Source organism: Crocuta crocuta, unplaced genomic scaffold (genome assembly GCF_008692635.1).
Source record: "Crocuta crocuta isolate KB4526 unplaced genomic scaffold, BGI_CrCroc_1.0 scaffold233, whole genome shotgun sequence".
Lineage (NCBI taxonomy): Eukaryota > Metazoa > Chordata > Mammalia > Carnivora > Hyaenidae > Crocuta > Crocuta crocuta.
Genome location: NW_027529526.1, coordinates 3,184,584 through 3,212,569, shown reverse-complemented (window position 1 = coordinate 3,212,569; position 27,986 = coordinate 3,184,584). Strand labels below are relative to the sequence as shown.

Genomic DNA, 27,986 nt, shown 5'->3' with positions numbered 1-27,986 from the left:
TTTTTTTTTTTTTTTTTTTTTTTTTTTTTTTTTTTCTTTTTTAAAGCAGGCTCTACATGAGGCTTGAACTCATGGCCCTGATCAAGAGTAGCATGCACTACTAACTGAGCCAGTCAGGTGCTCTCTGGGATACTTATAGTTTTTTTGTTTTTCTTTTAAGTGCCTCTCTTCTTTAGCAACAACAATAACAATATTAGTACCTTTTGAAGCTACCAAACATCTGTGCATGGCCCAAAAATTTTCCAAAGTCAATGTGAAACATATGTCCTGTGCTTCGAAGCATTATATTGTCATTGTGTCGATCACAGATGCCTAAAACATAGGTGGCTACACAACATCCAGCACAAGAATAGATAAAGTTTTCAGAAGCCTATAATAAAGATATAGAATTATTTTAGGAAAAAATTATTTTTAAAGGAGGCAGTTATAAAGATTAAAGTAATTTATCACCCTTTGAAAACACTATCATAATCCATTTTCTTAACAGTTTATAAACTTGGTTACGGTGACAAAAGCCAGCCTTTTCATATTTCAAAAACAAAAACACCTAAAGATGGTTACTGCCACCATCTCTTTAGCTTTTGTCTTCTAACAGGCAGAGATCCTGCCAGTCCCTACTGAGGGTATGTGCTGCCTTTGAACATTTTTTAAGAATCATCTTTGGGGAACTCTGCTCCTCACAGGCTCTGCTGCTTAGCACAAGTGGTAACACTGTGATAAAGGTTAATCTGAATTAAAGAATATTTTCCCTTTTTTGGTTTATAGGGAAGGTATGTATAAAGAAAGCTTATATCTTTAAACATGTAATAATAAAATTTATGTGTTTTGTTGACTCCTTATGTGAAATCTGCAAATTTCTCAAAGCTGGAAAATCTTTCACTTTAGTCTTGCCTGTCTTGGGGATTATTAACACAACATCACATAAAAGGATACAGCAAGATGTATATAATAAGTATTTTTGTCTAAAGCATATGAATTTAGTATATTCTCAAGATACCACATTTCTTTGTTTTTTCAGTAGGCTACATGCCTACTGTGGAGCTTGAACTCACAACCCTGAAATCAAGACTTGAGCTGAGATCAAAAGTCCAATGCCTCTCAAGATAGTACATTTCTGAATGCAGCATTCATATAGCTCTATATGTCCATGTGATTATTCCCCAGAAATCATTACTGATGATGATAAGAGCAATGTTTAAATAGCACTTCTCATAAACCAGGCACTATACTACTCTCTTTCTATATACACACACAGTATATGACATAGGTACAATTATGATTGCCATTTTACACATAAGGGAGATTGAAACAGAGTAATCATTTGCCCAGAACCACATAATAATTGCTAAATGGCAGATTCAAGATTCAAAACCAAGTAATGTGACTGCACTATGTTATATTCTCTTTTGATAAAAGATATTAAAATTCAAATGCATAAAAGGCACGCAATGTATCTTAGTTGACAATTATTTTGTGTCAAACCACTCTCCCTGGAACCACAAAAGAGCCATACATATATTTTTTTGCTTAGAGAAGGACGGCTGTTTTTACAATTTAAACTAAATGTCTAGTCACCAGAGCTGGAAAATGAAAGCACTTATGACCTGTGTAATACATTTTTGACAAAGTTATCTGGAATAAGGAGACATGCTAATCACCTTTTCATATTCCTCTTCAGAAGGATTGTATTTCCTCAGCCACTCTGCAAGTGGTTTATCTTTAAAGGATCCAGTCACACCATATTCCACTTGGATTTTCCTGAGGGTATCTGAAGCAGGAACTAGCTCCACCATACCTTTAACAACAGAACATTAAGCTATGTGAAAATGTCTCCCAAAAGTAAGCTTTTAAAACATTTATAGCTTTGGGGCACCTGGGTGGCTCAGTCGGTTAAACGACCAACTCCTGATTTCGACTCATCAGGTCACGATTTTGCAGTTGTTGAGATCAAAGCCCAAGTCAGGCTCTGTGCTAACAGAGCCTGCTTGGGATTCTCTCTCCCTCTCTGCCCCTCACTTGCACGCGCTCTCTGTCTCTCAAATACAAAATAAACATGTATTGTAGTTTTTAAAATGTTTATTTATTTTTTGAGAGCATGAGTGGGGGAGGAGTAGCAAAGGGGGCAGAGGATCCAAAGCAGGCTCTGTGCTAACAGCAGACAGTCCAACGTGGAGCTTGAACTCAAGAACCATGAGATCATGACATAAGTCAGACACTTAACTGTCTGGGCCACCCAGGCGCCCCAATAGACAAACATTAAAAAAAAATTATGGCTTTTAATCTTTGACATAAGACATCAGTTAGGAATTACCATTTAAAAGAATCAAGTCTCTTAAATATACAGAACAAAACAGAGAGTTACTGAAAGGGTTGTGGGAGGATGAAGGGGCATTAAAGAATCTACTCCCGAAATCACTGTTGCACTCTATGCTAACTAACTTGGATGTAAACTAAACAATAATTTTAGGGGCGCCTGGGTGGCTAAGTTGGTTAAGTGTCCGACTTTGGCTCAGGTCATGATCTCACGGTTCGTGAGTTGGAGCCCCGCGTCGGGCTCTGTGCTGACAGCTAGCTCAGAGCCTGAAGCCTGTTTCAGATTCTGTGCCTCCCTCTCTCTCTGCCCCTCCCCTACTCACGCTGTCTCTCTCTCTCTCAGAAATAAATAAAAACATAAAAAAAATTTTTTTTTAATAATTTAAAAAAATGGTATCTACTTCAAAGACTTACTAAGGAGCATTAAAGAAGACAGTCCATGTGACATACTTATTAGTATGATGTTTGATACATAGTAAAGTCTATTCAATGGTAACTATTTCTATTATGGTAATTCTCATTATATTAATTCCCATACAGTTAAAATTGAATAAAAAAAATTCAAGTTGGGCAGAGCCTGCTTGGGATTCTTGCTTTCTCTTCCCGTCCCCCTCTTGCACTGACTCTCTCAAAATAAATTTTAAAAAATAAACATTAAAAAACTGGTAAAAATGGTAGATTTTAAACAAAATAAACAAATAGTCTGGAAGTCCATGCTAGTAAATTTGAGCTATCAAAATTTTTATTTTTAGAAGTACCCAAATCTAACAGTTGAATTTGACTACTTGAAACTTAATAGACTATACAACCATGTGCTACACACTCCCAAAGAATGACAATTTTAATTACAAACTAGAGGATTCTGACCTAGTTAATAAAAGTTACTTGTAAGATACATGCTATCCCATTTCAACACAAAAAAGCTTACTCTGATTATGTATTTGGGCAACAATGGAATGTTTCAGAGTATACCAAGCCCCTTCAAAGGGAAGAATAGATTAAGACTGTCCTTATGATAAAGTATAAATCTCCAGTATGTGTTTTGTCTCCCTAACTGAAAATTTAAATGCCCTGTTAGGCAAATCACTTTTTATTTTACCTACTTTTTTATAAAAAAATGTTTATTTTGAGAGAGAGCGAGCATGAGCGCATGAGCAGGGGAGGGGCAGAGAGAGGGAGAGAAAGAAGCCTAAGCAGGCTCCTCACTGCCAGTATGGAGCTGCACGTAGCAATCCCACAAACCATGAGATCATGACCTGAGGAAACACCCAGGTAGCCCATATTTTCTCTACTTTTAAAACAAGTATCAAACAAATAAATTATGGGACATTTACATAAGGGAATATAATGAAATAGATCTGTGTGCTTATGCTTAAAGATATGCTATTAAATACAAAATCCAGATGGAGAAATGTCCTTTAAAAGATAGATTGTTATGTATGTTAGAATATATACAAAATAGTCCCAGAAAGCTATGTAAGTAGTTTTATTTTGGAAATAGGATGCCTAGGATTAAAACTGGAGGTGTGGGAGAAACGAAGATTTACTTTTCAATTTATTCTATTATAGACTACCTGGATATTTTACTACCTGGATATTTTAATTACTTCTATAATTAAATTGTTTTATGTATTTTAAAAACCAAGGAGATGCACTAGTGTCAAAATAAATGATATATGGACAGAGACTTGCTTCAGACAAAGGGCTGGAAGAAACCAAGTTGGCCAAGGCCTTCACACCACCCCAAAAGAAAATATGCAGGGCCAGGTTTTAATCCTAGTAGTCTCTAGGTCAAACAACGCACAATGAATTCATTTGGATCTTTTATGTTGTTTTGGTTGCATCATCTAGTTTATAGTCCACAGTGACCTCCCTTTTCAATGAGTACCTGGCACCTTGATGCTATGACAACATTTAATCAAAATTTTAATATATGAATAAATTTCTAATTTTATAGTCAAATATGCATATATACAAATTACTATGTATAAAAACAGTAGACCAAAGTTCATAAAATATACAACTATGCAACTAGCTATGTAAGGTATGGTGCCCTGAGGGAACTTAGTATCAATCCACTGGGGAAGATACCACACATACATTAAATGTATGGTGAGTATTTAAAGACAACTATTGAGTCTGAAGAAGTGAAGATTACCATAAACACTGAGATACTAGTTAAAAACTCCACAGAGGATGTAGATGTGATTTCTTCATTTGAAAAATAAGGATACTTGTGAGATAACACAAGTGAAAAGCTTAGACAAAGGGAAGACACAAAGTAAACACTCAACCATTAGTTAGAAACAACATAAAAAAGAAAAGGAATCTGTCTCCAAAGTTACATGGAATTCCATGAGAGGAAAGAGGAAGTTCAACTATATGAAATGATTGTGATGACAGAAAAACCAGTCTAATGAAATGGTAGTCTCTCATTGAGGAATCTTAATAAAACAACTTCTTTTTACAAGACTTATATAAAAAAAAACAACCAGCAAGAATTCTTTAATTGCCCTCGTTTCCTTTTTGACAAGATAAGAGTTTGTACATTCTAAACTAAGAAAGGAAAGTGATAAGGCTCTCATACTGTCCTGATGGATAAAATAGAAAAATGTGAGTGGTTGATAACACAATGAAGTTGATGAGTAACTAAGTAAAATACTTAGTAACTAAGTAAAATGATTTAGCAGTCATTTGAAAAGGAAATCTCTAGTGACATGCCACAGGGTTGGTTCTTGGTCCTCTTCAAAAAAACGTTTTTTTCAATGACTTGGCAGAAGCTACAGAATGTATGTTCTTCAAATCAGTTCATGACACAAACTAAGAGGTTTAATGACAGATAACAAAACTCAGATTTTAAAAAGAATCCAAGAGGCTGAAAAGTAACGGATCAAATGTAACAAGAAAGTTAATAGGTAAGATCCTACACTTGGGTCTAAGATACAAAATGTACAAGTACAGAATGGCCAAGACTTGATTTAGCAAAGCTAGTATGATGGTTTTATTTGTTAAGTTCTACATGTACAAGACTTTGCCCATTTTGCATTCTATAAAATCCAGGTGCCATTCTCAGAGACTGGATTACTTAAGCCCTTTACAATGAGAACAATCAAATAATAAGGCAATCTAAAGTCACACATGACAAATGGCTGAAGAATTTGAAACTCAGGATCTGAGGCCACAATACTCTCATCATAAAGAAGGACTTAATTATATTATAGTCTATAGACAGAACTGGAACTGATGGGTAGAAGACACTAGGAGTCAGTTCCCAATCACCAGAATAGAAGAAAACCTCTATAGCCATCAGAGCTATCCAGGATAGGACAGACTACATGGAAATGCAGTAAATTTCCTTCAGTATAGGCATTTATGCATAATATGAATGGCAAATATTAGAAGGATGATTAAATAATTTTTCAGGTGACTTTCTAGTGTCTATGATTAGAATCTGATAAACATTTCTCATTTCCAACAACTATAAATGATCTTTCCCTACTTTAAAACCCCATGGTATTGCGTTTGTAATTCTCTTGGAGCTTTTAGCTTATTAAAGCATTTTTAAATTACTTTATTAAAAAAAATTTTGTAATGTTTATCTATTTTTAAGAAAGAGAGAGACAAACAGACAGAGCACGAGTAGGGGCAAAGGAAGAGACACAGAATCTGAAGCAGGCTCCAGGCTCTGTCGGGCACAGGGCCCGACATGGGGCTCGAACTCATGAACCACAAGATCATGAGCTAAGCCAAAGTCGGATGCCTAACTGACTAAGCCATCCAGGTGCCCCTTTTTCAAATTATTTAATATGTCTTTAATTGCTTCCTTTTAAATATAAGCACTACATGTTATTAGCATTTTGTAGATAGTAGACTCAAACATTTGTTGAATAAAAATAATGATAATAGTTACAATTTATTGAGTACCTAATATATTTCACATACTGGGGTGTTTTATATTCATTATCTCCTTTAATTATCACAATTATTTCTGGGTATAGTACTTTTACTATTGACACCAAACACATGGTAAGGAAAAGAACTTAATGAAACTGAAGCTGGTTTAACTTAGACATGGCCTTAATTTTAAATCAAAAGCTAAAGACCATAAAGCTTTCACTCAATCCATCGACAGACACCTCTGGTTACTGCAAAGCATTCACTGAGCCTACTCAATGAGTTATTTAATTGTGAAAAAAAAAAATCAATAAGGTAACACTAAATTAAAGTAAGAAACAACTGAGATCATAGTGTCCAACATCCGGACTCCCTCAGGGCAGGAATACTATGAGCTACGTTCACAGAAAAGAAATAATAAGACACCAATACAGAACTAACAGACTTACCTCTATCTCTGCCAGTTGAGAGGCATTTGAAAATTACCATCCTCAGATCTAGTCCTTCTTTAAGCCAGATCTTGTCCATAATCTTTATCATCTGTAAAGCTAACATATCTTGCCGAAGATCTTCACCAACCTTGGAACCAAAGAAACAAAATGAAACCTGTCTCAGGGGTGCCAATCACATGACAGTCTGTGTGAAAGGCACTGCCCGCAGTTATGATGTGTTCAACGAGTAGGGCCTACGTAGCAGCTCTAGCCCAGAATTTCATTTGTTCCTAAATCTGTCTGGGAACAATTTATGTCAGCAATAATTTTTCACATTTAATGTGAATTAATAAATGTATTAAATTAAATTATTCAATTTAATGAAATATTAAATAAAATTACTTTGCAATTTGGAAAAGGAATTTGAGAAAAGAATTTTAAATTACCATTTAAAAACAAAGTAACCTCATTTTGCTCACCTTAAACATGACATTAATTTCTTCCCCCAGCGGATCAGCATTCACCATTGTCACTTTTAGGGGCACAGCATTAGAACTGAAGAAGGAACAGGACTACAAATACAACATTTTTAAGCATCAGAAAGATAACACTGGAATAAAAATGTGTTTAAGATTTTTTTTGTCCTAGGCATTTCTCCTTTCACTTGTTCCTCTGAATTATGGCAAATAAAATAACACATGTAAATTGTTTTTTAGGTCACCTAACAGACAAGAGGTATTTAAAAAAAACTTTGAAACTTACTTAAACATAGCATATACGTAAATATCATCTACTGCTCTCTAGACAGAGAAACAAAACCTTGAAAACTTGAGACCTTATTAAAATTTTGACCTTTAGAAGTGTCATAATTCCTCAACAGAGCATAAAATTTTGTATACTCTTACCAGTCCTCTAAATCAGTATGAGCTAGGATGAGATCTCTACTTCTCCTATTTATGGTATAATACTTAATAATTAGCCATGCAATCAAATTATGACACTAAATTTTAAAACTTCATTAGCAAAGAGCAAATCTTATTTTAAAACGAAACTGGTTAAAAAAACTAAGACAGACCAATCAGGGGCGCCCGGGTGGCTCAGTTGGTTAAGCATCCAACTTCGGCTCACATGATGATCTCACGGTTTGTGAGTTCGAGCCCCACCTCAGGCTGACAGCTGACAGCTCAGAGCCTGGAGCCTGCTTCTACTTTTCTGGCTCCCTCTCTCTTTCTCTCCCCATCTCCAGCTCGTGCTCTGTCTCTCTCTCTCTCTCTCTCTCAAAAACAAACATACATTTAAAAAATTAAAAAAAAAAAAAAAAAAAGAGCAATTAAGGGAAACCACAAACAAAACCCAAGGAAAAAAATGTAACCCATCCCCAACAAGGCCCTCACCAATGGCATACAACTCTGGCACCCACGGTTAAATTTCAGTAAAGAGTAGCCATATATCGACTTAAAAAGAAATAAATCCAAGACTCCTTTGTGGATACTTAACCCCTAGCCTTTCAAAACCAAAGACATTAATTGGTTGCCTTTGCTGAATTTGTTGCTTTTGCTCAATTCTGATTACTCAACTACTTTTTGATGGCTCTAAAAAGTGTTATAAACCTGGGAAGAGTCTATCTGACCATTCACATGGGAGGAAAAGAAAATGCCTATGTGTGACTGGAATACAACATATGCCTCCAAGATACCATAATTAATATTAATTTGAGATAGTAAATTATTTCATATTTTTTCTTTCAGGAAAGGTGATTAAGTAAATATATACTGTGATAAAGATGGATCTTACATAAACAGACATCCATAAATACCTATATAACCAACCTATGCAGATTTTATCCTCATTTGCTTTAAGCATATCTGCCCATCTGCTTTCTTCTTACAAATTACTTTGAAATGTAGTATGAACTTATAAGTATTTTATGTGTCACCTTAATATTTAATTCTTTTGCAACAAGACTTGGTTTGAGAGGAAGACGGCATTTATTTCTTAGAAAAAAGGACTGTACTCGTTCCATACTCTTTTGGAGAACAACCTAGGAAAAGAGAATGATAAAGTAAATACATAATGAAAACGAAGACCTATTTTTAAGATGAAAAGATTATGATGTGCCCTGGAACCACTCAATTTTTAAAATGTCCAACTGTCAAATGGTCAAAAAGAAGTTGTTCCTAAAGAGTTAATTTATCATGTACCCATTAAAGTGTAACTATACGTCTTGACACAAATTTTCCCAGATGAAGTAAAAAAAAAAAAGGTAAAATTACCCAAAGAAATTAAAGATCTAAATGAACAAAAAGACATTCTGTGTTCATGAAGTGGAAGACTTAATATTATTAAGATTGCAATCTTTTTCAAATTTATCTACAGACTCAACACAATTCTTAACAAAAGTCTAACTTCCTTTTTGCAGAAATGTACAAGATGGTCCTAAGTAGAACTGCAATAGACGTCTAAATAGCCAGAGAAACCCCAAAAACCAAAGACCAAAACAAAATCAACCTTGAAAAAGAACAAAGTTGGAGGACTCATATTTCCTGATTTCAAAACTTACCACAAAGCTACAGTAATTACAACAGTATGGCATAAGGATAATCTCATAGATCAATGGAATATAATTCAGAAAACAAAAATAAACCTTGATGTCTATGGTCAACTGATTTTCAACAAGAGTGCTGAGATCATTCATGGGAAAGAATGGTCTCTTCAACAAATGATGCTGGGAAGTTTCAAAGATGCCACCCAAGGGAAAAAGTGGTTCTGGGAAAGGGGGGAAAGGGGGAAAAGAGGGGAAAGTGGGGATCAGCCTTTGGGAGTGACAGTTCTGACAAGAAGTCTTAGGGTCCCAAAGGTGGTGGCAACTCAGTAAAGGGCAGACGCATTCTGTGTGAAAAAAATGGGAAAATCATGGAAACCATGGAATGGTTAAAGTCTGGAATGAGATTCAATGAAGTGGCCACAGAGTATAGTGAAGATAAAGCCAGGCCATAGTTTGGTTTTTGTTGATAATGCTGCTACATACATTGGCGTGCATGTGCCCCTCTGAATCTGTATTTTTTTATCCTTTGGGTAAAGACCTAATAGTGCAACTGCTGGATTATAGGGTAGTTCTCTTTTTAGTTTTTTGAGGAACCTCCATACTCATCTCCAGAGTGGCTGCACCAGTGTGCGTTCCCACCAGCAATAACGTGGATGGATCTATAATGTATTAGGCTAGATAAGTCTATCAGGGAAAGAAAAATACCATATGATTTCACTCATATGTGGAATTTAAGAAACAAAACAGATGATCACATGGGAAAGGGGGGGTGAAAGGAAGAGAGGGAAACAAACCACAAGAGACTCTTGATGACAGAGAACAAACTGAGGGTCGATAGACGGAGGTGGGAGATGGCTAGATGGGTGATGAGTACTAAGGAGGGCACTAGTTGTGATGAGCACTGGGTATTGTATCTAAGTGATGAATTACTAAATTCTACTCCTGAAACAAATATTGCACTGTATGTTACGAACTAAATTTTAAATTAAAAATATAATAAATTTTTAAAAATCATTGATTTTCTGAATTAGGTTGCAAAAATCTTTCCCTGTGATTTTAAACAACCATTTAATTCATCTGCTCAAAACAGCATAGGTGTAGTTAGATTTTACCGGATATCTACTGATAAAGAGTTAACAACATGTCAGCCGTGTAAAGATCCTTTAACATCAACATACTTATGTTCCCACTTATGGGTACATACCTGTCTGGCTGATCCACTAGCCTGCCTTACTTTTTCTGCTACTCCACCTAAAAGCTGTACAAGTTTTGTCTGCTTCAAAAGTTCTTCTCTGAGTCCTTTTCCTCCTATTGAGAGGAGAGCACCCAAAACGTGTTCATATCGGGCACCAAACTGTGCATCATGCAGGGCATCCTTGAGGAGCCTAATACAGCAAAATATTTATGTCAGCCACTTCTGAGAACTGGATAAGTACTTCTGAAAAATCAACTTAGGTTCATTTTTTGGCATCCAGAATTTATTTTAAGCTATATAAATAAGTAAAAATTTACTCATTATTATGGAGCTCTAACATGCCAAGTATCTTTGCAATAAAGTTTTGTTATTTTTGGCTTTATTTCTAAGGACATAAAATTTACCCTTATAATGCCTTCAATAAAACATCTGGTATGGACAATAAGTAGTCTGAGCATACCACTTAGACTTTCAGAGTATATCATCTTTATAAATACTAGGAATGGAAATAAAATACTTAAAAAAATATAAATCTTACCAATATAAATTGTGTGCTATCTGTATATTTCCCAGTGCCCTGGACAAAAGGAAGCGCACTAATGAACTGTTCAAGTAAATTTCGTATTTCAAAGCCTACACATAAAAGAAAATAAGAATTATTACTAGTTGTCAAACCCATACTCCAAAATTAGGAAAAAATTATCAAAGGAGAAACTATATAAAGCCAAGTATTAGTCTTGTTGATGTAAGATAACAGAGATAGAAATGAAACAAGTGAATTAACTTAGGCTAAATTAATGAAATCAAGCAGAAAAGTGTAGGTTTGGGAACAGTAACTCATTAGCTATGTTTAAATGGCTAGGAAAGAAAAATTTAAAAAAGCTCAAGCCTGGTTTGTTCTGAGAATCTAAAAATCTGAGAATTAAATTCATACTATATCAAAATGTAATGTATTTCAACCTTCCCACAAAAGTACTTTTAATCAAAACAGAAAAGGGATCCTTTAGCAAGTTCCCTACTCATAAAAAAAATGCGTGGAGTAAGGTGGGCAGGCAACCTAGCAAAAACAAACTCACCTGTACAAACTGTGGGAGAAAATCAGTAAGTTCATCATCACTTATGGCCTCAATCCAGGTCACAGCTATGGACCTCACTTCCTGATCAGCAAATCTAGACAAATTTACCACAAAATCAAGACTTGATGAAAATCTGTATTTCCTGAAACACAATCTTAATCTATACCTGACAAAGAATACTCAAACAGCTCTTTATTCAAAAGCTATGTGTTTCAGCACCTCTTTCTGTTCATAGGTTTTGTACCCCTGCTTTAATCAAACCACCTTTTTTGCACCTAAAAAAAACAAAAACCAATGTGTTTCTTCCTTTTTATTTTACTGTACTTATTGTACTGTACAAATTCAACTTCAGGATTCTTCAGAAACCTTAAACTTATAAAAATTTTGACCCAAATCATAAAAACTATAACANGAGATCATGACCCAAGCGAAAGTCAGACACTTAACCGACTAAGCCACCCAGGCGCCCCAACTATAACAGATTATTAAAAATTTACAACTTTCTCTTAAGATTAGTTTTAAATGATGACATCTTTTTTTTTTTTTTTAAAGTAAACTCTACACCCAACATGGGGCTCAAACTCCCAACCCCTGAGATCAAGAGTCCCATGTTCTAGTGACTGAGCCAGCCAGGTACCCCATGATATTTCCTTTTATTTTTATTATTTCAAAAAAAAATTTTTTTTTTAGACTTTTATTTTGAGAGACAGAGACAGAGAGCGGGGGAGGGGCAGAGAGAGAGGGAGACACAGAATCTGAGGCAGGCTCCAGGCTCTGAGCTGTAAGCACAGAGCCTGATGTGGGGCTCGAACCCACAGACTGTGAGATCATGACCTGAGCTGAAGTCAGATGCTCAACCGACTGAGCCACCCAGGCGCCCCAAGACATCTCTTTTTAATAACCTCAACAACACAGAAAATATGTTTGTAAAAAATACACATTTACACATTTAAATTGAATTTCTTTAATGTCCTACAACAAAATATCTTACTGGAAAAACTGATAACAATAAAATAGGGCAAGTACATTCAGTCACGGTTAACTTACTTTGAATCAAGTAGTTCCAATGCAGTCAGTGGGTTCAATGGAGGCCACTGCTGAAGCAATGAGTAAGTTTTGGCAAGATTAACCCATTTCCAGTTTGGGGCACTTGCTAGTACTTTTGGAAGACAATTTGGGTGTTTGAGGCAGTAATAACGTTTCTCCCACAAAAAGGCTTTATCTTCTTTAGAAAGTCTGCATATATAATAGAATTAAATTACTTCTCAATGATATCATAATGACGGTTATAATTTCAATGATTAAAAATACAAAGGAGAAATTTATTCATTTTAGGACAGCCACTTCTTGATAGAATCATTAATACTAACTTGGAATAGAAAAATGCAATGTACAGCAAACACCACTAATTTACCCTAATTTGGGAGATAAAGAAATCATTGTGCCTTGATAAAAGAGTCTTAGTGATGAAAATGAAGGATAATTCAGCACAATAAAAATATTATTGAGCTCTAACCAGATGCCAACGACTAGAAATCAGAGTTGAATAAGCAGAACCCATGCTAAGAGATAGCAAGGATTTCATCCATTCTATACAACTAAAATCATATGTCATGTAGAAAAATGCTATTACATTTTAGATGATTTTAGAAGATGATTATTCAGTTTAAATAAGGAACATTCAAAATAAGAAGTACTTGTTTTGGAGACTAATTTTGTCTTAATAACAAACATTTATGTGAACGAAACATTTTACTACTTTATTACCCATCCATCTACTTTTGTGTACATAATACATTCACTGATGCATTTATTTCATGTGGAGTCCTGAAAAAAATTCAAGTATTGCAAAAAGGTACACAGTGAAGTCTCTCCTTCCAGCTCCCCTCCCGGTGGCAACTAATAAGCTTGCATATCTTTCCAGAGATAGTCTATTTGTAAAGAAGCATATACATAGGTATATATTCTTTTTTTCTTTATGTAAATGGTAACATACCAAATACACTACTCTGCACCTTGCTTTCTTCATTTAACATATCTTACATATTATTACCATAATTTAACCTCAATTGATGGGCATTCCCTGTCACTTTTACAATAATCCAAATACATACTGCAACAAATATTCTTGAGTACATAGGCAAATATAAAAGGTTTTCTCTAAGATATATAATTAACTGGAAGTGTAGCTAATAGGTTACAAACTATGTACATCATGACTACAGATTTTGCCAAATTGCTCTCCAAAATCTCTTTAGCCAACAGTGTAATTCCTATTTTTTGATGTCCTCACCAACACTTTGTATAATGAGGCATTTTTTCAATCAAGTGATGTGTTTAAAATGTTATCTTGTATTTTTATTTCCTATAATACTGAGAGGTAAAACATCTTTATAGATACTTAAAAGATACTGTATTTCTTTTCCAAAAAATTATCTAGTCGTATTCTCGGTCTACTAAGTTGTTGATTTTTTTATATAAAAAGGTTCTTCACATGTATTTTTTAGGTTCTTTATATATTTAAAAAATTAATCTACTGATATTTACTATAAACTTAGTTCTTAATGTTGTTTGCTTTTGATCATGTATAAGCTTGATTTGTAGACATTTCTAAAGTTTTATGTAGTCATATGGTTTTTTTATATAATTAAAAACAAACAGAAAACTTCCCATACCAAGAACATAACTAAATCATGAAATAAATCAGGGTATTTAATAAACTATTAATTTGAGATTTACATTGTAAGAAATGCCCAAGCAAAACAAAAAATAAACAAGCATACCCAAGTGATGAGTCTCTATGAAGAATATCAAGAAGTTTCCCTTTTGCATCAGTCTCCAATGTTTCTAAGTTGTGTTGCTGTATAATGCTTCTGTCAACTTGAGGAGTAGTATAAATGACATCAAATGTAGGAGAAGGAAAATCAACCTTAAAATTTTAATAGAAGTTGATGAGACTGAAGCTAAATAGTCCATGTATCTCCCACATTAATTTCTTTGTCTTTGAAAAAACTGATATTTCTTAGCCATCAGGGTGATTATTATATTGAATATTGAATTAATGCTTCTGTCCTTTTGTTGAAAGTGATTACCAGTGTTGGTAATTCTCAAAAGCACATATACTGCTTGGGATGGGTACATCTGTACTTTTTACTGTTTCTCAGAAATAGGAAACGGTTTATTAACATTTAAATAGAAGACAGGCCCTAAGATCAAACAAGATCAATTAGGCTTCTTTAGTAACAACCCAATTAATGGTACATATATACATCTTAATAAGAAATTTGAATTTAAACCTCTCCATGTATCAAGAAGTACCATTACCTGTAATACTATTCTTTCCATCACATACCCTTTTTTGGGTACTGTTCCGGGAATAGGATTTGTATGTGACGAAGTCCAAAGATATAGAAGCTTAGTTCCACATGTTAAAAACCTTCATGAATGTAAACAGAAGAATACTGTAGTTTTCATTAAAAAAAAAAAAATGCTTCAAAACTCGCATCATATGGTAATGAATCTGAAATGTTAGTATCTAAACACCAAGCATCCATTAGATAAAAAGAATATCATCTTTAAACACATATCAGGATCACTCTCCACACTATTAATACTATAGGCAGGTAAATGTACTGTGTGAGGGTTGGACAAAGAGAGGAGAATTAAGGAATATATCTTGGGAGGAATGGGGATGTGGATAGAACACAAAGTGTAGACTCAGAGTCATTTGTCCCCAAAACCGCTTTTATAAATAAATAGAAAGGTGAAGGACAGTCTTTGAAGATCATCTACAATGGAGTACATCTCAAGATATTAGTTTGGATTATAGAACTGCTCCCCGACTTTCACAAGAACAAAACCACATGCCAATANTGGCTTGGGATGTTCAGCTCAGGTCATGATCTCATGGTTTTAAGCCCCATGTGGGGCTCCATGCTGACAGCGTAGAGCCTGCTTGGGATTCTCTGCCCCTTCTCTCTCTCTGCCCCTCCCACTGTCTCCCGGGCCCCCCCCTCAAAATAAATAAATGAACTTTAAGAAAAGGTCAGGGGAGGGCATTTGGGTGGCTCAGTCTGCTAAGCATCTGAATCTTGATTTCGGCTCAGGTTGAGTCACAATCTCTGCATCGGGTTCCACGCTGAGCACAGAATCTGCTTAGGATTCTTTTTCTTTTTTTTCTCTCTCTCTCTCCTCCCTCCCTCTCCTCTCTGCCCCTCTTCGAGCTCTCTAAAACAAAACAAAAAGCAAACAAAACCATATACCATGAAACCAATACCTACTTTGTAGTAAAGCCACTAATCATTTCAGATAAGAACTTGTATCTGTGCCCTAGACCAGGGGCCAGATAGCAAATATATGGGGCCTTTTGGGTCAGACAATCTGTTGCAGAGACTCAACTCTGCTGTTACAGTACAAAAGTAGCCATGAACAATACATAAATAAATGTGTGTTGTGTTCTAATAAAACTATATTTCAAAAAACAGGCAGCGTGCTGCAATATGCTGACCCTTGCCCTAGACTACCAAATATGGCCTTTTTGAGAGATAAAACTCCTGTGTGTGCAGGGGAGGGGCAGAGAGAGAGAAAGAGAGAAAGAGAGAGAATTCCAAGCAGGTTCCATGCTCTGTGTGGAACCTGACACAGGGCTCAATCCCACAACCCTGGGATCATGACCTGAGCCAAAATCAAGAGTCAGATACTCAACTGACTGAGCCACCCAGGTACTCTACCAATTTATGGCCTACTCAAATTAAAAACAATTATCAATAAGACAACAATATATATTTACACAGAAGAAACTTCTGAAAAATAACAGGAGATATATAAAAGCAAGAAACTATAAACCTCATCAAACTTCATTAATTTTATCCAAACAGCAAATCTCTTTTGCAAAATTAGACTCCAGTCTTAAGGTTTTCTCTTGCAGGCTAAGAGCCTTTAAATCTCTGACACATTACATTCTATCTTTTTCAGATCTACTCCTCACCCCAACTAGATTTTAAGGCAAATTCTGATCCTATTATTTTATCTGTAATCACTTTTATGTATCTCCAAATAAACACTTTTATTTTAAAATAAGTAAACACCATTATCACTCCTAAAACAATTAATAATAATTACTTAAAATCATCACTATCTAGTCAGTATTCAAGTTTCCCTGATTGTCTCACTAGCTACTTTTTCTTTTGCACTTGGTTGTCTGAATAAGGATCCAAACAAGGTACAACATTTGTATTTCACTGATTTTTTTAAGAAAAATTTTTATGTTTATTTTGAGAGAGACAGAGACAGTGTGAATAGAGGAGGGGTGGAGGCAGGGAGAGCAAATCCCAAGCAAGCTCCCCTCTGTCAGCACAGAGGCAATATGGGGCTCAAATCCAAGAAACTGAGATCATGACCTGAGCTGAAACCAAAAGTCAGACACTTAACCAACTGAGCCACCCAGGCACCTCTTGTTGATGTCTTAAGTATATTTTAATTTAATGGTCTAAGTCAGGCCTATCACCTGGTTTTGTAAATAAACTTTTATCAGAACAAAGCCACCACGCTTATTAACATATTTTCTATTGTTGCTTTTGCATTTGTGAGATTACAGTTAACCCTTGAATAACACCCTTGAACTGTGCAGACCCACCTATACATGGATTTTTTCAATGAATACAGTACTGGGACACGTGAGTGGCTCAGCTGGTTGAGCCTCCAACTCCTGATTTGAGCCCAGGTCATGATCTCAAGGTTCAGTTTGTGAGACTGAGCCCTGCATCAGACTCACACTGTCAGTACTGAGCCTGCTTGGGATTCTCTCTCACTCTCTGCCCCTCCCTGCTCATGCTTTCTTTCTCTCTCAAAATAAGTAAACTTAAAAAAGGTTTTTTAATACAGTACTATAAATGCATTTTACTTATTTTTTCTCACTGTGTAACACATATTAATATACAAATTACATGTTAATGGACTATTTGTTATCCGTAAGACTTCTGGTCAACAGCAAGCTATTAGTGGAGTTTGGGGGGAGTCAAAGTTATATGCAGGCTTCTGACTGGGTGGGGAGGCACAGATAACCCCCACACTGTTCAAGCATCAACTGTATTATGACCTGCAAAGCTTGAACTACTTCTGTCTGGTTCTCTTTACAGAAAAAGTTTGCTCTTATTTTAAACTATACATTCTTTCTCTTTTTTATCCTCTGTCATTTGTTGAAGAAACCAGGTCTTTTGTTCTAAGAATTTTCTATATCCTGGATTTTACTGATTGTATTTCTCTGGTGTCATTTAGGACGTCCACTTATCTCCTATATTTTCATAAAGTAGTATTATATCTGGATGCTTGATCTGATTCAGGTTTAGTTATCTGGCAAGAATACCTAATACTTTAAAGGTAGTATTATATACTACTTTGTATTATATCTGTAAAGAGGCAAACTGTTTGGTTTATCTATTTCTGTGAAGTTAAGGTAACCAGTTAGTTCAGGCACAGTCTAAACTATACATTATAAAGTTCCAGACAATTTAAGCAAGCACTGATACTCACTGTATAAATCAATGGTTTTTAACCAAGAGTGATTTTGCTCCCGGTGGACAGGAGACACTTTTGGTTGGTAACTAGAGGGTACTATTGGTAAACAGTAAGCAGAAGACAGAGCTGCTGCCAAACATTCTACATAATGCACAGGACAGTCTCCCACAGCAAAGAATGATCTGGTCCAAAATATCAATAATGCCAAGACTGAGAAACCCAGGCTTAAAATAGGTGATTTCAGTAGGGATTACAAAATTGTGATATTCTATCATTTTTTACACATCCATTAGCTGGAATTTTTCTATTAACTTTTTCACATCAATTATTTGGTAACCCTGAAATACAACTGTAAAGGAAAGGTAGGTTAAAGGCTTGATTCTATTTATTTAAAAATCAGTTAAGAATGAATTTGTTATTGAGGCTGACTGAAATGCCTCTAAGTTTTCTGGCTTCCCCGAGAGTGACTTCATCAGACTGTACACAGGTGCACCTTTAACATATATTTTTATTTTTTTAAAAAAGCTTATTTATGGGGCGCCTGGGTGGCTTAGCCGGTTAAGCGTCCGACTTTCGCTTAGGTCATGATCTCACGGTTCGTGGGTTTGAGCCCTGCGTCAGGCTCTGTGTTGACTGCCAGCTCAGAGCCTGGAGGCTGTTTCAGTCTGTGACTCCCTCTCTCTCTGACCCTCCCCTGCTCACTCTGTCTCTCTGTCTCTCTCTCTCTCCTAGAAATAAATAAAAACATTAAAAAAATTTTAAAAAAATTAAAAAAATAAAAATAAAAAAGCTTATTTATTTTGAGAGCGACAGAGATAGCATAAGGCGGAGAGGGGCAGAGAGAAAGAGGGAGAGAATGCTAAGCAGACTCCACACTGCAGACCCAGCTCAAACTCACTAACCAGGAGATCATGATCTGAGTTGAAACCAAGAGATAGATGCTTAACCAACGGAGCCACCCAGACACCCCAAACATAAATTATTTTTAAAAGAATTTCAGGGGCACCTGGGTGACTCCGTCAGTTAAGCATCCAACTTTGGCTCAGGTCATGATCTCACGGTTCATGAGTCTGATCTCCACATTGGGCTTTGTGCTCATAGCTCAGAGCCTGCTTCCGATTCTGTGTCTCCTCTCTCTGTCCCTCCCCTGCTCACACTCTGCATCTCTCTCTCTCTCGCTCAAAAATAAACAAACACTTAAAAAAATTTTTTTAAGAATTTCAAGAACAGGATTCCTGATCACTATACTATAAGTTAATTGAATTAAAGTAATAAACACTTTGTTTCCACATGTATTAATGTTTAATGATCTTCCCTTTGAGTTTTGCTTGAATGCTAAGACTAGATCTTACTGTACTATACTGTACTAGATCAACTGTACTACTTGGCAAAGTTTCAAGCTTAATGTCATCTGCTCATTGTTTTAACAGCATAGTGTTGGGTGCAAATTATTTAATTGTCTAACAGAAATCAACTGCCCTTCACTTTACTCTCTTGAATTTTTAAAGAACATTATGTAATTAATCTAAAAAAACAAACAAACCCATTTATTACTAGACAACAAAAGTGGCCAAAAGTGATGGTATTTCTCTAATGAAACAAAGATCCCTGACTGGTACTTTCAAGAGCAAGAAAGTTTTTAGAACTGATTTATTTATAAAAATTAATGATAATGATGCAGTTACATTTAATTCTCTTATCTAACTGTTCTCTAATACCAACTTATCACAACTGAGAACACAATTCCCCTCCTTTGTGTGGCCAATATTCTGTTTTAGAGTAAATATGGATTACATTTAGCAAAAGGTTCTAAATACACATCCTTAGTAGTAATATCTTCAACTGTTTTTCTCTAGCCTTTGGTGGTTCAGAATTATTTCAGATATTAAATAAAATTTAAGCCTACCTAAAGGCAGAGAATTAAAAAAAATCTTATACTGCCTCCTCAAATATGAGGGAAGTAACTAAAAGAAAAATAGGGGCGCCTGGGTGGCTCAGTCGGTTAAGTGTCTGACTCCTGGTTTCAGCTCAGGTCATGATCTCATAGTTCACGAATTTGAGCCCTGCATCAGCTCCATGTTGACAGTGCAAAGCCTTCTTGGAATTCTCTCCCCAACCCCCGCTCTGCCCCTTCCCTGCTCACATTTTCTCCCTCTCAATCTCAAAATAAATAAATAAATAAATAAACTTAAAAAAAAAAAAAAAAAGAAGGAATAAATGCTATATTTAGCACATGGTAAAAGAACGTTCAAGAACAAAATTTGTGAAGTAAATCAGTCTGATAAAGAAAAGGAAATAATATACAGCTGTAGACTCTGAAACTGGAGAAGGATGGGAAAAGTATGAGAAGAGGAAAAATGGAGTAAATGGAAAACGACTATTATGTCAATAACACAGTGCTTTGCATAAATGACAGAGAGTGAATTGGCTGCTGCTTTTCTCTGAGCAGTGAGTGGCAAATAATCCTCTAAATACCCAGACAGATATGTTCAAACTAGAGCAGAGTAAATTTGGTTTCTTCTGATCTGGGTCTATGAAATGACCTCCTTTTATCACACTGGAAAAACTGAGGCAGCTCATTATTTCATGTGTGTCATTGTTCCCCACCCTGTTCTTTAGCCTATTCTGTGGCTGCAGATTTGTCCACAGTAACTCACCATCACAACTTAGTAACACTTACCGTTTAAAGTCAAAAAGAGGTAAAGAAACTTTGCCCAAAGCTTCTGGCCCCTTTCTCTGCTTATTAGAATCAGGGGAACTTCCACTGCTCTGATTTAAAATTCCAAAAAGAGTAAGGTGGAGAAGTGATTCTAATGGCAATTGTGATATCTGGATGGGAAAAATGATTCTATGGGGGGAAAATGTATTAATAGAAAAAAAACAAATTAGATCAAATATGAAATTAACCCTTTAATGAGACTGACAATTTTAGATATTTTATTTGACTTATCAAATAATCTTTACTACTGAGTTACCTTTACTTAAGTAGCAAGCTTGGCCACTATGCACTATAAAAAATCTTAAACAAATTTCATTAAAATTTCAAGTATGTAACACATCTCAAAAATTTCTTAGTGCCTTGAGACTTGAGGCTTGGCTAGTGTCAATTTCTAGGAAAAACAGCAGTAGTCATTTTTATTTTCTTTAGGAGAAACTAGATAAATGTTTGTGAATATTTCTGACTTGGATATATGTGTCCATATACACACAAGGTGACCTATGTTTACCTTTTTTTGGTTAAGTCTGAAAGTCTCACTTTCAGTGGTCACTGAAAGTGTTGGAAAAAAGACACTTTTACCCATATGTATTTTTGTATTTGGTTGTTTTCAAAGATGCATAATTTTTGTAATTTAAAAAATAAAAAAAAAAATAGGAAACTGCTTAATAAATGCAGAATGAAAACTAAGAAAAACTTTGCTATTATCTATCTGCCTAAATAATGATTTTTAAAAATATTAATAGAGCAAAACATCTTGTACATGTATTTACTTTTTTAATCTGTTAACCAAGAACTAGGTGTCATATATACAGTGTTACAGAATACTAAACTAAGTAATGTTATGAAAACCATCTTTCTAAAATTACATGTAAATTTACTGTTTTAACTTGGAAAAGTCTAAGAGGAATTAATGGCATGTTTCTGCAATTTAACAATATGTAGATTTTTAAAATAATGTTTCAAATTTTTAAATGAGAATTTATCTTTTCTATAGAATAATACCTAGAAGAGGCCTTAAAGATGTCAGTAAGAATTTAATGGATTTTAATGGAAATTATAATAAAAATGAAAGCTAGGATGCATACATGGAGAAAAGTAAAGACAGCACATTGAAAGAATAAAAAGCCAAAAATTTCACTTACAGTTCATCCCATTTAATAAGATAGAAGAAATTCTTATAAGTGCCAACCTTCTTTGATTGAATAGGTTTAAAGAGATCCTTTCCATTGTGAGACAGGGAACAGATCAAGTAGTATTTTTCATAGCTAAGAAAAGAAAGATTTTAATTTGATTGTTATTTTATAATATAAATGCATATCATTAGCCATTCTTCTCTAAACGTGACTATTAGCTGAAATTATTTGTTCACCAGTCATTTGAATTTTTGGAAAACATCTGAAATTTAACTATTGCAAATTCTACTAAAATAGAAAAGTAGTATAGCAAAGGGAGTACAGAAGGAAACATATATCCCCAGTCTAAGGAGGCCATGCTACAGAACTTATCCATTTTGTGCTCAGTTACTAGCTTTAGATTTTAGTTGAATAACATTGAGTAATTATTCATTTCTAGGTATATTCTTAGAAGAAAAAACATTAACATTATCTTCCCTGGGTGCTATTTTCCTTTGCTAAGCCACTGAAATTTAGTTAGGTACGCATATTAATGGTGCTTGAGCCTGACTTGCACTGAGCCAGTTTTTCCAATTAGGAGCCTTCCATCCATGGAATACATGCTATTGTATTCTCATTAGACAGCAAGGATTTAGCCTCTAATTGCCTCAAATACAGAGCTGGTTAGATACAGTCAGGCAATCTTGTAGAATAGGAACCTTGGGTTCAATAAAATATTGTTACTAAATTCTAACTTACTGCTAGGCTTACACACTAACCACTTTGTTCATATATACAATCTATTAATCATTTAAAATATATTTCAAATCTAATCTCATTGGTTCACAAAAGACCCTAGCTATCTCTTTTCTTCAGCATTTAACTCTTTCCATCTTAATTGTCACTGTAGTTTTTTTATTGTCTTCTACTGAGTATTTGTCCTTTTCATTAGTATCCCAAAATTTATTTGTGTGTGTATATGAGTCTGTATTGAGGATGTGGAAGGTATTATCTCTGTAACTTTTTAAAGAATAAAGTACCTTCACATAGCAGTAGTACCCATTTAAAGGCACATTCCTAGAAGGCAGAAATTGTTCTGTTGCCTTGTTTAGTGCTGAATCCCTAGTGTGAAGAACACTGCCCAAAGATAGTGCTCAGTAAAAATTTATTGAGTCAATAGATCACTTTCAAGTAATTATATATTACATTAATCTAAAACTCAACTTAAGCAGAATTTATGTTTGGTATCTCTTCACTAGGCTTTACTTTACTTTATACCATTGTTATTATGAAACTGTCATTAAAAATTTCAATTCAGGGGCACCTGGGTGGCTCAGTTTGTTAAGCTACCAACTCTTGATTTCGGCTCAGGTCTTGATCTCACAGTATGTAAGATCAAGCCCCATGTTGGGCTCTGTGCTGACAGTACAGAGCCTGCTTGGGATTGTGTCTCTCCCTCTCTCTCTCTCTGTCTCTCCTCCACTCACACATGTGGTTTCTCTCTCTCTCTCAAAAAAATACATATATTTTTAATTTCAATTCATACTTTTCAGTTCATGGTAGTCATTTCGTAAGGTGAAGTTGCCAAATTTGGTGGCACTGACAAAAACAATCCAAAAGGAAACACCTGTATCAGAAATTCAATAGAGGAGGGCACCTGGGTGGCTCAATCAGTTACCTTCTGACTTTGGCTCAGGTCATGATTTCACAATTTGTGAGTTCGAGCCCCACAAAGGGCTTTGTACTGACAGCTCGGAGCCTGGAACTTGCTTCAGATTCTGTGTCTCCCTCTCTCTCTGCTCCTCCCCACTCAAGCTCTATCTCTCTCAAATTTAATAGAATGCTACATAAATTAAAAATAAATAAAAATAGGGGTGCCTGGGTGGCTTAGTCGGTTAAGCGTCCGACTTTCGCTTAGGTCATGATCTCGTGGTTCATGGGTTCGAGCCCCGCGTCGGGCTCTGTGCTGACTGCCAGCTCAGAGCCTGGAGCCTATTTCAGAGTCTGTGTCTCCCTCTATCTCTGACCCTCCCCTGCTCACGCTGTCTCTCTCTCTCTCCTAGAAATAAAAATATTAAAAAATAAAAAAATAAATAAATAAAAATAAAAATTCAACAGAGGGGTGCCTAGGTGGCTCAGTTGGTTAAGCATCTGACTCTTGACTTCAGGACAGGTTATGATCTCATAGTCTGAGTTCAATCCCTGTGTCCAGCTCTGTGTTGACAAAGCAGAGCCTGCCTAGGATTTTCTCTCTCTCTAAATAAATCAACAAACATTCTAAAAAAATTTTAGTAGAGGAAATATGCTCTTATAGACTTCAAAGCCTAGCAATCGGTAAATAGTAAACTACTAAAGAGAAAAAAGTACACTAAAGCCTAGTCTCATCACAGTATTTCCAATTACCCTGATTCTAAAGGAAAGGCTGAAAAACAGCAGTCATAAATTGACTAAATTATTAATTAGCATTTGCCTTTGTAAGTTTAAGCATCTATTTTCCTGACTTCTTTGCATGTAGTGGGAGGGATATTTTTTACTGGAACAGCTTTAAACAGCTCTGTAATTTTTTTTTAATTGTTTGTTTATTTTGAGAGAGAGAGAAAGAGTATGAGAGAGAGTGAGCGGGGAGGGGCAGAAAGAGAAGGAGAGAAAGAATCCCAAGCAGGCTCTGCCCTGTCAGTGCAGCATCCTATGCAGGGCTCAATCCCACGATCCCACGAACCTTGAGATCATAACCTGAACCAAAATCAAGAGTCCGATGCTTAACCAACTAAGCCACCCAGGTGCCCCTTCTCTGTAATTTTTATGAAAACCACAAAGGTATCTGGTAATTCTTGTATCATCAATTTAAGTATCAAGAGAGCAGTGGATTCTGACATTTTACAAGATTAGAACAGCTCCTGGGTTAAGCTGCATATATTTTGTTTTAAACAGTTACTTACTTTGATACCCAATTACTTGAAATTCCATGAGCAGCAAAAATTGTAAACTGTAGCTGTTCTGTTGTCGTCCACGCTTCCTTTATGTTCCTATTACTTTGGGCACTGTCTGCAGGACTCCTACCAGAATTTGCATGGAGTCTGAGAAGATCATAAATTGCTGCAGTTAACTGGTCCATGCTTACTTGAACAGGATTTTCAGGATTCAGCGATCCTAGATTTAAAGAAATTGTTAATATAATTCCCCAAAGAAGCAACAATTATTGCTAAAATTTGAAGAACTTAGAGACATACCCCTAGATGAACTCTTACTAATGTCTCCTTCTCCAGACAGTGAAGTCACCTGCACACATACATACAAGTTAGTTGGAAAATTGTCCATGATATAATATAGAATGTTTACCTTTAATTTCAATACATTTAATTAAATGCTATATCAGGAAACCTCCCAAAAGGTTCTGCAGAATAAAACAAAAAAATGTAAGGAGAAAGTGAAACCCCAAACCAAATAAACATGATTTTTAGTATCAAGAAAATCAGAACAACTGAAAATTAGTGCAAAATATAGGAACTCAACAAAATCTGCCTCATTAAACCAGTTAAGTAATGAAGATTTGAAACCCAAAAAACAATAAATACACTAATATGACACTTTATATTCTATTAGTTGCTTTACTATTAGTATAAGAATATCCTTAAAGAAACTACAACTCTATTTATTACCATTTATGGTCCCAAAAAAGCTCTTACAATTATTTAAATTGAGCTCTCCTCCTACTCCCTGCTCCCTTATCCAGCAAATGACTATAATGAATAGAAACCTCAGATGACATTAAGACCATAGTAGTTGATCATTTCCAAGTTATTTCATATATTTTTTCCCTAAAAACAAGCCCATAATAAGAAAGATAAAAGAGACCCAAATTTCTATATATCGTATATATAAAGGCTCTCTGTGAGAATGAATGGATAGAATAACTCTTACATATTGGTTGAGGGGAATATCATCAATAACTTTTCCTTCCTTTAAATTTATTGTGTCTTGTGATCCACCTTCTCTAATCCTTCATCAGAGCTATGAACAACCCTATGAACAGAGTTAATTAAATCCCCATGGAAATACCATAGGGAGAGCTTTCACTAAGAGCAACAGTATGATATGAAAGGGCTCCTAACCTGGTTGCTTCTGAGGTAATGAGTCACTCTTAGTGAGGCTTCTGGGAATTTTCAACAGGTAAGAGGTATGGCCCAATGTAGAATTTCTTCCATGGAAAATGATGGACATCTCCATCCAGAAGGACAAATAGTAACCATTACCACCCAGATTCTGAAGCTCAGTATCTATCTTGAAACTTTCAACCAACTCACTTATGCCATAGTTTCTCCTCTACACATAAAAGGTTCACAGTTTGGCATCTATATATTCAATATCAACTCTCACAAAGCGCTTCTGAGGCAGCCCATCTCCTCTTAGGAATTCCCAACTTTACTAAGTGACTAAGTCTACTCAAAAGTAAAAGCCAAAGTTAAAATGATTAACATTTTGTCTAACAGAAACAAAAATCTCCCAGTTTAGGTGATAGTCACTCAAGTATGTATTTGCATGTAACAAAATGCTAATTACTAAAAATATACTCACATCAGCACTTTTACTCCTTGGAAGATTAACTGCTCTCTTTAGCTTCTTTACGGATTCTGTAATGGCAAGAGTCTCTACACCATCTAAAGCACTACAGATTTTTCTTACAGCCTTAATTACTTGATCTACTGCTCGGTGCTGGTTCTTTAAAAAATAAAAAGCAAAATAAACATAAGTATGTGGAATTTATAAAGGATCAGTTTCAGAGATGAAGTCAGAAACTAGACATTTTAGATGTGCTCAATCAACAGATATCCTTTACTCTTTTGTGATGAAAAACAAACAAGATAACCTTTCAATGATCTGTTTTATTTTTAATACGAAAACTTAGGTCTCATTTTCATTTTGCCTGACACAATTATTCATATGTAAATGCCATTAATTTCATACTTAGAATAACTAATAAATCATTAACAAATTACTAAGTCATTAAAAAATCTGGAGCTATTTTTTATTATTTGGGAATAAGTTCTACGTTAAAAACACCAATCATTCTCTCCCTCCTGCCAAAAAATTTGGTATCAAAAACCAAGTTCTTTAGAGGTTGGCTGCATATTATTAACATTGGGCAGCAGTTACCAGACATGAATCAACTTTCAAGCATCATTTGTATCTATATAATCATCACTTTTTAAATTTTGTTGGATGAAAAAACTTTCTTGAGGATAATCCCTCTGTAGTTAATCACTTGATTTCACCACGATTCAAAAGTATACATGTACAGGGGCGCCTGAGTGGCTTAGTCGGTTAAGTGTCCGACTTTCGCTTAGGTCATGATCTCGCGGTTCGAGCCCCGCGTGGGGCTCTGTGCTGACTGCCAGCTCAGAGCCTGGAGCCTGTTTCAGTCTGTGACTCCCTCTCTCTCTGACCCTCCCTTGCTCATGCTGTCTCTCTCTCTCTCTCCTAGAAATAAATAAAAACAAAAACAAAAAGTATACATGTACAAATATATTATAAAATCATTTACCTCATGAGAATTATTTAAAAATCCCTCTCCAGTCCTCCATGATTTTAAAGTAATATTTCTTATCTCATTATGAAATATTCTTACATAAACATTTATGCATCAAACATCAAAATGTATGCATACATCAAACATTTAGGCCAAACTTATATGCCAAGTACCGTTAGAATGGGCTGAAATTTAGTATTGTACCATCCCTTAACAATTTACATCTTTCCACCCTGGAGGCTTAGCAACCATAAACTGAACGTTCCCTGTACCTTCATGCTTAAATGAAAATACCTCATTTGCTCACACATCCAATTACCTTGTAGTCTTCAGGGCCCAACAATCTGTTTTCTAGCTCCCCATTTTTGCTTACTTATTATTTCTGCTTACTTTTAGTTCTATACCTTCATATAAAAACCTCTCCAGTGTTGAGGCTCAGGTAATTTTCCTATACTATTCTCCATCATTTTTTATGTGCCAGTTATTAATTTATTGTCAATTAGTTCCGAATCAATTCCTTTCTTTGCTCTACTTTGTGATACTAGAGCTATACCTATAAACATTTCTCCTTTGCCAGCTGACAAAATGTTAGGTTTGGTCAATAGAGGGCACCTAAGGGGCACTCAGGCAATGGTAGAATGAAGACACTTATCAGGGT

General features: G+C 35.3%; 1 protein-coding gene across 2 annotated transcripts in view; it reads right to left on the bottom strand.

Moving 5' to 3' along the window:
- The window catches only part of PIK3C2A (phosphatidylinositol-4-phosphate 3-kinase catalytic subunit type 2 alpha), a 111,570-nt gene that overhangs the window by 13,913 nt on the left and 69,671 nt on the right, over window positions 1-27,986 (bottom strand). For both annotated transcript variants that reach the window (XM_077761132.1, XM_077761133.1), the window contains exons 9-24: window positions 26,377-26,520; window positions 25,032-25,080; window positions 24,741-24,951; window positions 21,832-21,954; window positions 20,651-20,818; window positions 14,779-14,890; window positions 14,238-14,383; window positions 12,502-12,690; window positions 11,455-11,548; window positions 10,917-11,011; window positions 10,388-10,568; window positions 8,575-8,679; window positions 7,118-7,210; window positions 6,657-6,786; window positions 1,659-1,795; window positions 201-370 (exon numbers count right to left, since the gene is read on the bottom strand). In XM_077761132.1, the coding sequence (XP_077617258.1) occupies window positions 201-370; window positions 1,659-1,795; window positions 6,657-6,786; window positions 7,118-7,210; window positions 8,575-8,679; window positions 10,388-10,568; window positions 10,917-11,011; window positions 11,455-11,548; window positions 12,502-12,690; window positions 14,238-14,383; window positions 14,779-14,890; window positions 20,651-20,818; window positions 21,832-21,954; window positions 24,741-24,951; window positions 25,032-25,080; window positions 26,377-26,520 (2,147 nt within the window). The remainder of the gene's footprint in view (window positions 1-200; window positions 371-1,658; window positions 1,796-6,656; window positions 6,787-7,117; window positions 7,211-8,574; window positions 8,680-10,387; window positions 10,569-10,916; window positions 11,012-11,454; window positions 11,549-12,501; window positions 12,691-14,237; window positions 14,384-14,778; window positions 14,891-20,650; window positions 20,819-21,831; window positions 21,955-24,740; window positions 24,952-25,031; window positions 25,081-26,376; window positions 26,521-27,986) is intronic.